This window comes from Gobio gobio, assembly GCF_949357685.1.
Source record: "Gobio gobio genome assembly, chromosome: 14".
NCBI classification, from domain to species: domain Eukaryota; kingdom Metazoa; phylum Chordata; class Actinopteri; order Cypriniformes; family Gobionidae; genus Gobio; species Gobio gobio.
In genome coordinates, this window is record NC_137107.1 from 39,427,251 (window position 1) to 39,442,768 (window position 15,518).

General features: G+C 39.2%; 1 protein-coding gene across 1 annotated transcript in view; it reads right to left on the reverse strand.

Annotated features, from left to right (window-relative positions):
- Positions 1–1,005: 1,005 nt before the first annotated feature.
- Positions 1,006–15,518, reverse strand: part of LOC307137025 (uncharacterized protein) — a 636,016-nt gene continuing 621,503 nt past the window's right edge. Inside the window, exons 2-5 of the mRNA XM_079834505.1 lie at positions 5,304–5,365; positions 4,982–5,051; positions 3,767–3,941; positions 1,006–1,619 (exon numbers count right to left, since the gene is read on the reverse strand). Coding sequence (XP_079690631.1) covers positions 1,457–1,619; positions 3,767–3,941; positions 4,982–5,051; positions 5,304–5,351 — 456 coding nt within the window. The 5' untranslated portion in view covers positions 5,352–5,365 and the 3' untranslated portion in view covers positions 1,006–1,456. The remainder of the gene's footprint in view (positions 1,620–3,766; positions 3,942–4,981; positions 5,052–5,303; positions 5,366–15,518) is intronic.

The window sequence follows — 15,518 nt, forward strand, 5'->3', positions numbered from 1 at the left end:
GAATGTTTAAATTGGCAAGGCTTAAATGAGTTTAGTTTAAACACAGATAGCAACGTGTGCTGTTCAGGTCTCTCCTGCGCTCACGCGCTATCAACACCCGGGTGATGATTGCGTAAATGACTGGTCATGTTTGAGTCTACAAAGAGTGACCATTTTGTTCACCTTTTTGTTTTTTTTGGATTATTGCTGTTGTAATGTATTATTGGGGAGCCAGGATGTGCATCCATAGACAGGAACATACATTAGCAGAACTGTCTGTTGTATGCATTGTTATTTTCAACAAATTATGTTTTATTAACAAGGTTCGGGAGGGTACACGCAGATAATTGACACAAGTGGAGAGCACTCAGCTAATCAACAATAAGAGGTATATATACGCAGCAGTCTTACCTCCGTTATTGACAGTTTATCAGCATCCCTCCACCACCCCTTCTCCACACTTTTAGTTCTAACCACTTACATACACGGGGGTACTCTGGGTTCGGCACGTCAAATACGCATTTAAATGCACTCTCTATAAATTATATGTAAGTGTGAACTCGTGAAATCCTATTATAGATTCGTCATCAGATTTGAGATGAAGCATGGTGCAAATGCGAGTCTACCTGTGGGTGGAGACTGCACTGTAAAAAATTTCCCTGTTAAAAAACGGTAATCTACTGGCAGCTGTGGTTGCCAGCATGATACTGTAAAAATACGAAGCACTACTGTTTTTTAAATTAACAGCTAAATTCCGTTTTTTCAGCTACAGTAGACAACTGTAATTTAACGGTTAAATTACAGTTGTCTACTGTAGCTGAAAAAACGGAATTTAGCTGTTAATTTAAAAAACAGTAGTGCTTCGTATTTTTACAGTATCATGCTGGCAACCACAGCTGCCAGTAGATTACCGTTTTTTTACAGGGAATTTTTTTACGTTGATATCTGTTAAATTACATACTAGTCACAACCCAATAATTCACATTTTAAATGCTATAATAACTAATAACTCAGCATTTTATATTTGTCTATGGGTAACAAAAAGGAATAGAGCCAAGTTAGTCTTTTTTTTTTTTATTATGATGATAAAAATGTAAAAGTATTCAAGTAATATTCAGTGCATATAAAAAAATAAACACCCAACAACATATCAAAATACAAAAATGGCTAATAAAAAAGCAAACATACAAACAAAAACAAACAATATATAGACAATCCTCCAGTATATAAAATACAAATTGAATCAGGCTTCACCAAACATTACTCCAAAAAAACAATTGCACTGAAACAAACCAATAATTAATAAAAAAAAATAAAAAAAATAAAATAAAAAAAACCACTAGAACAGGCTTTAACAAAGCATCAGCATTTTTAATACCTAAATAACTTGGTATAAAAGTATAAAGTATAACTCACCAGGCCAGCACATTTTTCAGAAACCAACCTGCATGGGTGTGGGGTGTGTCAACTACACTTTTTAAACGAAGTCCCACTCAAAGTCCATGAGTCTCTTTAAAAGGTCTGACACTTTGGTGTTGACAGTTATGGCTTTCTTTTGCACCGTTTTCCCAGTTTTTTTGGATGTAACTTTTCCTCGTGCAGCCTTGGTCCCCTTTTCAGGATTTATTCCAACAAAACGTCTTTAAAATAAGAGAGATATTTTCAGTGAACAATGATTTTATATGGTATGATTTTGATTATCAAAATTTTGGTAACACTTTACAATAAAATGTCATTTGTTAAAGGAACACACCGACTTTTGTGGACTTTATCTAATTCACCATGTCCCCTAGAGTTAGATAAATCCATAAATACCAGTCTCATCTCTGTGCGTGCCATAACTCTGTCTTACGCACCCACCGCTAGCCTAGCTTAGCACAAAGACTGGAACGGCTCCAGCTAGCCTACTGCTCAATAAGTGACTAAATGACACCAACATTTTCCTATTTACATGTTGTGATGTGTATAGTTACATCGTATTCTAGACCGAAATGGCTAGGAACTATACTCTCATTCCTGCATAATGATCAAGGAACTTTGAGCCATCCCATGATTGCAGCGGCGCAATGATATTACACAGCGCCTGAAAATAGTCTCCAGTGCTCTCTGTAAGCAGGTTGTCACGTAGGTTATGTAGACGGAAGTTAGCCTATTTTCAGGCGCTGTGTAATATCAATGTGCCGCTGCACCCATCATACGGCAATAAAGTTCCTTGATCATTACGCACGAATGAGAGTACAGTTCCTGCCATATCAGTCTAGAAAATAGCAACTTTTCATTTTCTGTCGGTCTTTGTACACAATGTAACTATACACATCACAATATGTACATAAGAAAATGTTGGTGTTATTTTGTCTCTTATTGAGCAGTAGGCTAGCTGGAGCCGTTTACCTCCAGACTTTGTGCTAAGCTAGGCTAGCGTGGGGTGCGTCAGACAGAGTTATGATACGCACGGAGTGATACGGTGAATAAGATAGTCCCCAAAAGTCGACGTGTTCTTTTAACAATTTTAGTTAACATGAACTAAGAATGAACAATACTTCTACAGCATGTATTAATCTTAAATATTTTCAACATTTGCATTATTATTGTTAAAATAAAAAGGGTGTACATGTTAACATTATTTAATGCACTGAACTAACATAATCAATGAACTATATTAAATACTGTAACAAATGTATATATATCTCTTTGTTAGTTCATGTTAGTTAATGCATTCACAAATGTTGCCAAATTATATATTATTGTATTGTGTTACTATGGCCTTTTAAAGAAAAAAAAAGTCACAAGTTTGAGAGAACAAAGTAAAGTAAATGATATCATTATTTTAGCTGGAACTATTTCTTAAAGGGTTAGTTCACTCAAAAATAAAATTCCTGTCATTAATTACTCACCCGTAAGACCTTTGTTAATGTTCGGAACACGAATTAAGACATTTTTCCTGTGACAAAATCACATGTATGCATGTCTGCTTACGTGTTCAGCTTCAGCCAATACTGAGTTGGCATTCGGATGTAAACAAGGAATCCTGCACTACGTATACTAGTTCACTACGTATGACAACGGTTCATATTGTTAAATAAAATCTTAATTTTTGTTTTGCTTTTTTGGTGCACAAAAAGTTCTTATCACTTTTAAGGTTGAACTACAGCAGTAACGTTGACAATTTTTAAATCATGTTTTCAACTACCTTTCTGGATGTCAAAAGGTGCAATGACGTTGCTGTCTATGTGTGGATCAGATAACTTCGGATTTCATCAAAAATATCTTAATTTGTGTTCCAAAGATGAAAAAAGGTCTTACGGGTGTAGAACGACATTGCTGACAGAATTAATGACAGAAATTTCACTTTCGGATGAACTAACACTGTGAAAAAAATAGTTCACCCAAAAATTAAATTTATTATCCCATAATTTACTCAACCTTTATTACCTGGGGGTATTAAAGGCCTTCTGAGGTCAAGCGATGTGGTCTTGTAAGAAAAATATAAAAGTTATTTAAACTTTTATAAACTATAATGACTGGCTTCCGGCAAAAGCCTTATGCTCGTTTACGAGAGAGATGAGTTCCGGCAGAAGGGTGACCTCTGACCCAAAGTAGGTTGTACAGAGGATAGAACAAAACAAAATGGCAGTTATAAATTAGAAGAATGTCATACACCTAGGTTAGCTTGAGGACGAGTAAATCATGAGATGATAAATGTAATTGTTGGGTGAACTATTCCTTTGATTCACCAAACTAATACTAACAAATTAAATAGAAATAAATAACATAAGTGCAAATTTACCTTTGAATGAATTCCAGTGTGGAAGCTGCTTCCTCCTGGTACTGCAAATTAAAGATATAATACAAAGAGAACAATGCAGCAAGTCCAGTGAGAAAAGTTGGTTGCACACCCTCGCAGATTACTCGGCCTTCCAGGCTGATCATCCACCGTTTCATCCATTGCCCCGGATTTTCACCTAAACCATAAAGGAATGAATAGAACAATGTTTATTCTATGATCTCTAGAAAGTGTAGAAAAGGCAGTGAGAAAATTCTTTCATAACCTGACAACGGCACACAAAGTCATGTCTTTGAATGCTAAGTGACATTGCTGACCCATTGACAAAATGTTATATTGATTTGTAACAACCTGACTGCGAGTACAGGATGACAACATCAAACCTTGTTCTTGTCTTTTTTAATTAAAGGGATAGTTTAACCAAAAATTCTGTCATTAATTCCTCACCCTCGTATCGTTCCACACCCGAAAGACCTTTGTTCGTCTTCAGAACACAAATTAAGATATTTTTTATGAACTCCGAGAGCTCTCAGTCAAAAATATATTTTCTGAAGATCAACAAAGTTCTTCCAGGTTTGGTACGACATGAGGGTGAGGAATTAATGACAGATTTAAAATATTCAAATATTTGGGTGAACTAGCACTTTAACGGCAAGCCATTATTCAAGATGGGAAAAAAGGTCAAACACAAAGTGTATAGTGATAAAAAAAAACTGAGGTTTCTATAGGTGAACTAAATTCTCAAACTAAGAATAAGACTTGGCTTAGTTGAATAAATATTTTAAATTCAAACCTGGGCTGCGTTTCTCAAAAGCATCATACGCCTAAGTTGATCGTAGAGACCAACTGGTGGCTATGATTATCTAGATAAGATATATCTAGGCTTATGATGCTTTTGAGAAACGTAGCCCAGCACAGTGCAATACAACATGATTCAAAGACAGTGGATTCTAGAATAAGGCTTTCCTGTAGCTCCTGTTGTTCAAACAGTAGAGCGTGGCGCTGGCAACACCAAGGTCATGGGTTCGATTCACAGGGGAAAGCAAGAACTGATCAAATGTAAAATGTGTACCTTGAATGCAATGTAAGATAAAAGCTTCTGCCAAATGCATAAATGTTAATGTAAGGCACATAAATGTGGAACTTCTAATAGTAAAACTTGTGTGAGCCTTGTTTTAGTAAAACAAATTGCAGATATGTCTAATATGATATACTTACCAAGCAGGATCAAACGAGGAGTCACAGGCAGTTTATCCGTCTTCTTGAGGTCAGCAGGAGTGGCAGACATCTATTGTCAAAAATAACAATTTATGACATTTTTGGAGTCTGAAGTTCAAGTTTGCTTGCATTTTATAGGGAAACAGACATAATTTCTTCATTAAAATATCTTCATCTGTGCCCCTTGAATTCTTATGAATTTTAGAAAGCATAAGGGTGAGTAAATTTGAGTGAATTTCATTTTTGGCTGAACCATTCCTATACAGGTGTAATTTCAAGAACTAACAACCACAATGAAAGACAAACACAAAGACAAACTTACATTTTCTCGTAGAATGAGTCCTTCATGCTTTTCTGCGAAGTGAGCCATTAGGAGTTGAACCACTAGATAAAAAAAGAGATGTTTTGTAAAGAACAGATAGCTTAACTAGCCGATCCCATCTATTCACGTTAAATACGTCTTCATAAAACGGCTGTTGCAGATGCGGTCCAAGATTGGCATGCCGCGAATAGTTGTGTGATCAAACCAGTAGCGGTTTGCAAAATCATATGCAGTAATTATACTACAACAAGAATTGTACATTTCGTACCTCACTTACCATTAACAGACAAAAAGATTAGCACATGAAAACTTCGCTTGTGTGTGTGTGTCTGTGCAAATGAGCTCACGACTCGCGAGCAATTTGATTGCTATCGTATAACGTTACCCGTTCACTAACTTAACCGGCTTCTAGCCTATTTAAAATTACAAAGGCTTCACTTGATCTTTATAATATTATTTTTAGAAGTAACGTTACTTGAAGGTTAAAATCGGACGTAGTGGCAAACACTAGCAGATAGGCTAACGTAAGTTACATGACTCTGGCGCACGTTAAAAGTTACCACACAACAAAAAACAATCGATTTTGTTCACTCCTACCGAGTCCCAGTCATATTTTGATGGATAACGTTTAGTAAAATATCCATTTTGGATGACAATGAGGGATACTTACCTGTATCTGATGCTTGCATGTACAATCGATTCGTCGGTCGCTCAATCACCCCTTTACCTAGAGTCGCCAGATTTAAATAACAGTAGTGTTATTTGATGTTAAGTTGTAATATTTTAAAGTAATAAGTAATTTAAAAAGAGGCAAATACAATCATAAATAGTTGCAAACTTACCTCGTGTAGATAATCCAAAATTCCGCCTTTTTCACGTTGGAAAAAAAATATAGTATGATTCTGTTAAATAACAGTGCAATACTGTTGTTGGTCGACCACGCAACCCGAAGTGAAGTCTTCCCATGATGCAATGTAAATAACAGCAACTTGCTGTTATTACTTGAAAACATCATTTTACTGTTAAATTTCCATGTAAATTTACAGGAATTTTTTACAGTGTGGTTTGGTTATTTTTTTTACCTAGAACAGTTACACCCCTAATTAACCCTTAAACGCATACCGTGGGTCTTTAGTGACCCAGGACGTCATTCACTACCCTCCCCCTCATTGATTTTTTAAAAGTTAGATGTTGTGCTGTTGTTCTCAATAACCAGTCCGTATCGTTGTTATCTCAACTTTTATTAACACACTCTCAACTACATGATCACTCTCTTCACTCTCGTGATCACTCTCCCGTCCAACCCCTTGTTCTCGCGATATCACTACACTACATCCCTCCCTTTGTTAGTATTAGAGAACTTATCTTGTCAAATAACAAAATAATTTTGGTTTCAACCCCCTTGTTACAGCTACTCTGAATACAATATACTACTATATTGTTTTAATCAAAACTGACTAAACAGTCAACAAACATACTCTAACTTTACATGACCATGTCCTTGAAACGAGCAGGTTTCTTAATCACTCTACCACTACGGGTAGTCAAAGGCTTGCTACCAGTGTCTGGAACTGGAACAGTTCTGGAACTGGAACTGGAACTGGAATCTGACTTGACCACTGTATCTTGAGTTCCTTGATCGCTTTGTGTTTCTGCAGGCTCTGGTGTGCTAATCTCCAGCTGAACAGGAACATGACGAATGTGCTTCACATTTCTCACAATCCTAGAGCCATCCTCTACATTCACCATTTCAAAGGAATTGTCCGATGTGTGCCTCAGCAGTACATAGCGAGTGTCTCTATACTTAGAGTCCAGCTTTCGATTTTCCATACTCGCCATATATACAACGTCTCCTAACTTAAAGTTGTGTTCTTTGGCTCGTCTTGTCATGTCTGCATAATGTTTAATTTTCTCATTGTAGCTTTTATGATGACTTTCAATGTCTTTTGTTTCTCTCTTGTCAGCTATGAGACTAGGCAACTTCGTACGCACATCTCGTCCAAACATCAGATAAGCTGGTGTCTCACCCGATGCTCTATGTGGTGTGGATCGATAGGCAAGAAGAATCTTTGAGAGATCTTCTCTCCAATTCCTTCCCTCACTTTTAGCTGCTTTGAAAGCTTTCTTCAAGTAACGATGAAATCTTTCAATTTTACCGTTACTTTTGGGGTAGTAAGGTGAGGCCTTAATGTGCTTAACTCCACTAGTTCTCAGCAATGCTTCGAAGACTTTACTGACAAATTGCTTCCCGTTGTCAGTAACTACTTCCAAGGGATACCCAAATCGGGCAAATATCTTCATAATTTCCTTGGTAACGGTCTCAGAAGTTATGTCGGCAATGACTACTGCTTCAGGATATGATGTGTAATAGTCTATAACAGTGAGTATATAGACATTCTGAATAGGACCCACCAAATCAACACCTATCTTGGTCCACGGTCTGGGTGGTAGTTCCAATGGATGAAGTGGTTGATCTTCATGCAAGGGTTGATTCAGAACACACGCATTACAGTTTTTGATCATTCTTTTTACATCCATGTCCATATTAGGCCAATAGAATTTGCTTCTCAAAAATTGCTTTGTGCGAATTACACCTTGATGTGTCTCGTGTGCAATTTTCAAAGCTTGCTGAACCAGCTTGGAAGGAAGAACAATCCGGTGTCCCCTCATCAAAAGACCATTATGGGTTAACAACTCATCTGAGCAGCGTTTATATGGATGTAGACTTTCAGGAATTGAAGCTGGCCACTGTCCTGTCTCCACTACGGAAATATGTTGTGTCAAGGTAGTATCTTCCATTGTAGATCTTTTAAGTTCCTCAAGAGTCAAGGCTTGTACATCCATCATGTTTACAGACAACACTCTGTCCATATACATGTCCACGTAACTGCTGTCCTCCGTTTCTGGTAAAGGAAGTCTGGAAAGTGAATCTGCAACATTGTCTTTATCTGCAATTTGTTTAATCTTGTAATCATATGGATACAGTCTCAGTCCAAGTCTTTGTATTCTAGGAGGCAAAAGCTTTGACTTCTCTGGATTGAGCATATAAATGAGAGGTCGATGATCTGTTTGAAGAGTAAATCTGCCTCCCCACAAATATGCTCTGAAGTGTTCCACCGCCCATACGCACCCTAGGGCCTCCCGCTCTATCTGAGAGTAACGCCTTTCCATGGGTGTCAGAGAGTGGCTCGCATATGCTACAGGCTTCTTAGCTCCATCTTCTTGCGTCTGAAGCAAAACTGCTCCAAGTCCAACTGGACTTGCATCGCTAATCACAACTGTTGGAGCACTTACGTTGAAGTATGCTAGGCATGGCTTTTAAACGCATTTTCTGCTTCAGATGACCACTGCCACTCTTGTCCTTGTCTGGTCAGTTTTCTGAGAGGCTCAGACAGATTTGCGTAATTGGGAACAAACTTCATCAAAAATCCATAAGTGCCAAAGAATGAACGTAATTGTGTAACATTTTCTTGTCTGGGAGCGTTAAAAACTGCTTCAGCCTTTCGTGGATCTGGTTTAATTCCATCGGCTGTGACAACATGACCCAAAATCTCAATCTGCTTAAGTCCAAAGAAACATTTTTCTTTATTCAAGGTCAGCCCTTTTTCTTGGAATCTTTGAAAAACATTTCTTAGTCTTTGCTCCAGCTCATTTTCATTTTCAGCAAACACAACCACATCATCCATGTAGCACACCACACCTGGCATCCCACATAACACAGAGTCCATGGCCTTCTGGTACGCTTCAGGAGCACTGGACAATCCGAATGGAACCTTCCTAAAACAGTAGCATCCCCGGTGTGTAATGAATGTTGTCATTTTTCTGGAATCAGGTGCCAGATCAACTTGCCAGAAACCCTTACGTGCGTCCAGTTTTGCAAACACTTTTGCTCCCTGCATTGCTTGCAGTATACTGTCTATTGTTGGTACTGGGTGTCTTTCTCTTATCACCACTTTATTCACTTCTCTCAGATCTACACAAAGTCTTATTTCTTTAGTGTCTTTTTTTGGAATTAGAAGAATTTTTGACACCCATTCAGATCCTTTGTGCAGTTCCTCTATGATGCCATCTTCCAGCATTTTGTCCAGCTCTTAATTCACAGTCTCTACCATCAGGTAGGGTACTCTCCTTAAAGCTTGAGCTACAGGTGTGACTTTTTCATTCACTGATACTTTATGGCTGTAACCTTTGATTTATCCCAGTCCTTTAAACAAAGAGTGAAATTCAGTCTCAAGTTTCAAAAATCTTTCTGACGAATTTTCAATTGTAGCAACCTGGTCTGTGGTTTTCAGAATCTTTAAGTCAAAGTATGACCGTCTTCCTAACAGTGGCTCAACACTTTCTTTGATTACAAAAATGTTCAAATGTTCTCAATTACCAGTCCGTATCGGTGTTATCTCAACTTTTATTAACACACTCTCAACTACATGATCACTCTCTTCACCCTCTTGATCACTCTCCCGTCCAACCCCTTGTTCTCGCGATATCACCACACTACATTAGACATCAGCCTTCTTAGTATTCCTCAATCAATGCATTATGAACAATATAACAATAAATAAATATGAAACTATAAAAGAATGCCTTTTTTCCCATTCATTATTTGTAAAAATTGTATAGGGTCCCTAAAGACCCGAGGTGCGCAACAGTGTAAGTGTATTTTTTCTGCACAACAATAATTGAATCTTTGATGACTGAATTTGATGACTGTTCAACAAGTCTGATACACAATGATGAAGTGACGTTTCACTCATAGTTACAGGCAGAAAACAAAAGAAGAGGAAGCATCATCAGCAAAACTTGAAATGGCTCAGCGATTTACTGCAGATCAAGTGCTGAATGCGATCAAATATTAGTGTCACTGTCACTTGATGGTGGATCTAGTGAAGAAGCTGTCAGCGATCAAAATATTGATTTTGAAGATGTTAAAAATTAAAGTTTTGAGAATATGTTTGAGATAATATGAGCCAGATGCTGAATGTACTGGGAAATGAGCTCTGACGAGGACAGTGGTGATGCTATAAAACATCTGCTCAAACTGAACCCTTCCAAACTCCAAAAGGAAACAAAATATGCTTTATTTTATTCTTCTGGAATTGTAACTTTTGTATTATCGCGACAGTTAGAGATTCATCTGTGTTAGATATAGATACAAGTCGCTAAAGTCGCAATAATTATTGGTGAAACATTTATGCATTTAAAGGTTAATACTACTACTAATTCATTCATTCATTCATTCATTCATTCATTCATTCATTCATTCATTAATAATTTCATAACTACAATTTGTTTTTAGACAAACTTCAGCCAGTGCCTGTCACTTCAGATGTTAATCAGATATATATTTGTTAGTTTTTTTATTATTTGCATATATTTCTGGTATTTTATGTGCATGAGGTCATGCACATATTATCTTGTGGCAGCTGTGAAGTCAGTCTATAAAACACACCAGAGATTTATACACAACCAGAGAGACTAGACATTCACACTGCAGGTGACAAACTCTTAAAAAATTGAATTACTTATTTTTACCCTCAATAATAAGCAACAGTTTTACTGTGCTTATCTGATAATGATCAAGATTTTTGGGCCAGTTTAAGGCTTTTTACTAAATTGAGACTGATCTTTTTGTTTCATTGAACCAAAGTATTAATTAGGGCCCAAGCCCAAAGGGCGCAGAGCCCTATTGTTCTTCCTCAGATTATTCTTTGTTTTTTTTTTTTTTTTTTTTTTTTTTTTTTTTTTCGACTTCTCGGGTACTTTTGGGGCACTTAACATGCTCGAAAACTCTTGAAACTTCGCACAGGCGTCGGAATGCGCGGCCATCAGAGCCGGGCTGAAGCTGGTACCCGGGCGTGGCAGGGGGGCTCGACAGCGCCCCCTTAAGTGGGGTCTGAAAACTTGGTCCATATATCAAACACACTTGCACGTACATGTATGAAACTCGGTACACATATAGACCTCATCGGGCCAAACAACTTTCGTGCTCATAGTTATGCGTCAGCCCAACAGGAAGTGAGCTATAATCGGTTGTTCGGAAAACCCATGCTCTGGAATTTAATATACTCCTCCGAGGCCATTGTTTCGATCATCGCCAAACTCGGTCAGCATGAAGAGAACATATCCAGGATGCTAAATTGCGAGCGGATTTTTGATATCTCAAATGGTTTGGCCGTGGCGAAGCAACAAATTTATGGCGAGAAAAGGGAAACAGGAAGTGTGTTATAACGTCAGCAAACATTGACTGATTTGGATGAAACTTCAGCTGTGTGTTCGTTGTAAGAGGCCGATCACATGGATATGACTTTTGTGAGTCAAAGTTATAGCGCCACCAACTGGCAGCAGGAAGTGTGTCACTTTCAAAAATGCTTTGAATCACCATCTTATTTTCACCCCATTTACTTCAAACTTCATCAGTATAATGTGAAAACATGACAGATAGAGACGTATGAAATGGATTCCTGAAATTTCAAATACTGTTGCCATGGCAACGTGTCAAAGTTTAATAATCTTTTGGCTGTTTTGAGGCTCTTAGCATGCTTGAAATTGCTTGAAACTGCTTGAAACTCAACACACACATCAGAGATGTCAGTCAGTACACATTGGTAAAGCATCAGAAATGGGCGGGGATGAGGGGCTCTCTAGCGCCACCTTTTGACAAAATTGGGGGGGTTAGTTTTATCTTCAGTCACCAAACTCAGTACATATATTGTTCTCTTCGAGCCGGACAACTTTCTAATTTACAGTCATTAGCTCCGACCAACAGGAAGTCAGATATTTTGGTTTTAAGGTGAATTTTTGGTTAAATCGGGGTCTGAGTTTTTACGTTCTCCTCGTAGGCGATTTATTCAATCTCCACCAAACTCGGTCAACATGAAACAAAGATACTGAAGATGGTAAAATGTGAATTGATATTGGATATCTCAAACGGTGTTGCCATGGCGAGGGATTAAATAAGGACAAAAAAGGGGAACATAAATTCTCTGTGTCTGCTGCTCTCCCCTCAATGAACACAAGATGGCAGCATTGTATTAGTTTTGAAGCAGGATAAAAAAAAACTTGTTTCTCTCTCTCTCTCTCTTGTTTGTGATTTATGAGGACACAAATTTGTATAATGACATGGGTATTACACTTGTATTACAACGTGTATGTGTGTGTGTTTAAAAACATACTAAAACAATGTTTTATTCAAATGTAACCAAATAGCTTTAAAATAATCATACTATTTTTCAGATCAATATATTTATTTTATTTAATATATTTCTTCTGAATATTTATTCTCTGTCTGCCCTCCCCTCACTAAAAGGTAGCAGTGTTGTTATTTTTGAAACTCTCTCTCTCCGTGTGTGTGTGTGTGTGTGTGTGTGTGTGTGTGTGTGTGTGTGTGTGTGTGTGTGTGTGTGCTTGTTTATGTGATTTATTAGGGACACAAATTTGTATAATGACATGGGTATTACACTGTTATTACAACGTAGTGGTTAATGAGGACATTTCATGTGTCCACATAATAAAAATATCTTTAAAAACATACTAAATAATGTATTATTAAAATGTAACCAAGTAGCTTTAAAAATATACTACAAATTACAATGAAAACATGGTTTATGAGAATATTTCCTGTGTCCCATAAATGAAATAGCTTTAAGGGGTTTGTGTGTCTGTGTGTCTGTGTCTGTGTGTGTGTGTGTGTGTGTGTGTGTGTGTGTGTGTGTGTGTGTGTGTGTGTGTGTGTGTGTGTGTGTGTGGGCATGTTTTTGTGAAATATCAGGACACAAATGTGTATAATGACATGGGTATGACACAGGTATTACAAAAAGAGGGTGAAATATGAGGACGTTCCCCATGTCCTCACTTTTCAAAATGCTTATAAATCATACAGAACAAGTTTTTTTTCACAGAAAGTGAACTGCACAGTCTCCTGTGAGGGCTAGGTTTAGGGGCAGGGGCAGTGTAAGGGGATAGAAAATACGGTTTGTACGGTATAAAAACCATTACGCCTATGGAATGTCCTCACATTTCACAAAAACAAACGTGTGTGTGTGTGTGTGTGTGTGTGTGTGTGGGGACTGGTAATCCCTGATGTTGGGTGCTGCCCCTTTAAGGACGTTGTTCCGGTGAGCGCAAGTGATGTGATCGTGCAGGAAGAAGTGCAGGGAAAAACAAACTGAACTTAGAGAACTGAGTGAGAAAGCCATGTTGATCTCAAATGAAGATTTGAACATTTAATAATTCCAGCTAAAACTATTATCTTACATTATATTCCCAGCGTGGTGAGTAGTGTTATGTTGTTTAAGTGTTGTGATGGTTTGTGTATCACTATGAAGATCGCTATTTGCGATTAGCGCCTAAACGCCTATATGTTATATATTTGTTTTGTTTTAGACATTTACAGTTTGTATTGCCTGTAAAATATGTTGCATTTAGTTAAACAAAGTTTAATGCTTAGTACACAAAGCTGATGTTACAATGTTTTAGAAACGTATTTGGTGATGTGAACATTACTAGATAATAATTGTGAATTGTTTTGTGTTTGCAGTTTGACCACACACGCACACACATAAATGTGCACAAATACTCAACTAAAGTACCACCAAACTCGGTCAACATGAAACGGAATGACTATACTATACTTTTTTAAGACCTTCTCAAAATATTTAAAGACCTCATCGGCGATGAGAACGTCTAAGGTTACGTATGTAACCTCTGTTCCCTGAGAACAGGGAACGAGCGCTGCGTCTAGCTGACGCTATGGGGAACGCCCTCGGCGTGACTGGTGTCTGAAGCTACTATCGAATCACGGCAAAGTCTTTGACCGACGTCAGCCCATGACGTCATCAACGTGCGACCCGGAAGTATAAAAGGGCGCCGTGCCAACACATACACATCTTCTCGTCTGAAGGGACTGTATGGCAGATAGGCCCTGAAGCATGGCAACGCGACGCAGCGCTCGTTCCCTGTTCTCAGGGAACAGAGGTTACATACGTAACCTTAGACGTTCCCTTTCGAAAGGGAACTCTCGCTGCGTCTAGCTGACGCTATGGGGAACGATATACCAACGCCGCCATGCTGAGGGGAGTGTCTGCCATTGGCAGTGACAACTGTCAACTCAAGTAATTCATAGAAAAAACCTGAGCGATTCCCCCTCAGGTCCTGGGCTGACAGTGACAGCACTCCCTACGGTCATAGCCCAAGCTATACAACTAAACGGAACCCTAACGCACTGCGTGGAGTTCCATCTAGACAGCTCGAAGGCCCGGGACCACTACTTCCAAAGAAGGGGTCCCTTCAAGGGAATGTGGCTAGGGGACCCGAAGGAACCCCAGCCAGTCACTACTCGGGAAATGTTCTCCCGAGTGCCACCAGGGAGGCCTGACCTGGTGCCCTAAGTGTTATGGACACTTCGGTTTAGCCAACCCTGTCTGTTCAAACAGAGCCTCTGGATGGTGCCCAAGGGGCGTCCAAGCTAAGGGACTGAAACACAGGCAGTCTTACTTAGCCCGGAACTCAGAGACGGGTTATCCAAGAGAGCAACACTCAGCGTAGTGCTTTTCAACCCTTGCTATCGAGGGGAGTCTGCCTGCTCAAATCAAGGATCTACCAGGTGCTTGTGTTTCAAAGCAGTAGGGAGGCCGAAAGGGCCTTAATGACTGATCTAACAGGGAGGCCTCATGAGAGGCCTACGACCGTCTGACCAGGCTCAGGCGGCTGAGCACTCATAGACGACCCTCATTGAGGGGAGCAGCTGAGCCTGCCTGGCGAGTAACCTCCAGCTGTAGGCCCAACTACCACAAGTTCTCACAGAGAACTGGTAATTAAAGTGCCTAGCTCAGGAACTTCAACTTCAAGGAGGCCCTGTGGGCCTACTACTTGATAGCGGGTATTCCAGGGAGGCCTATAGAGGCCTACTACCTAACCGCAAGCCATGCTGGAAACCCAAGCATCCAGGCTCGGGACTCCGTCCTCAGGGAGGCCTTAGTGAGGCCTACTACCTGACAGCAATACCGCCTGCTGAGGTTACCCTTGTTTTCTCAAGGAGGCCTAATGGAGGCCTACTACTTGACAGTCAAGCTACGCAGGCTAGTCGGGCATCCTGTTTAAGGAACCCGTCCTCAAGGGAGGCCTATTAAGGCCTACTACCTGATAACCAGCCTTTAGGGAGGCCTGGAGAGGCCTACTACCTGATTGCAATACGTGCCAAATGACTGGGTCCCAGGA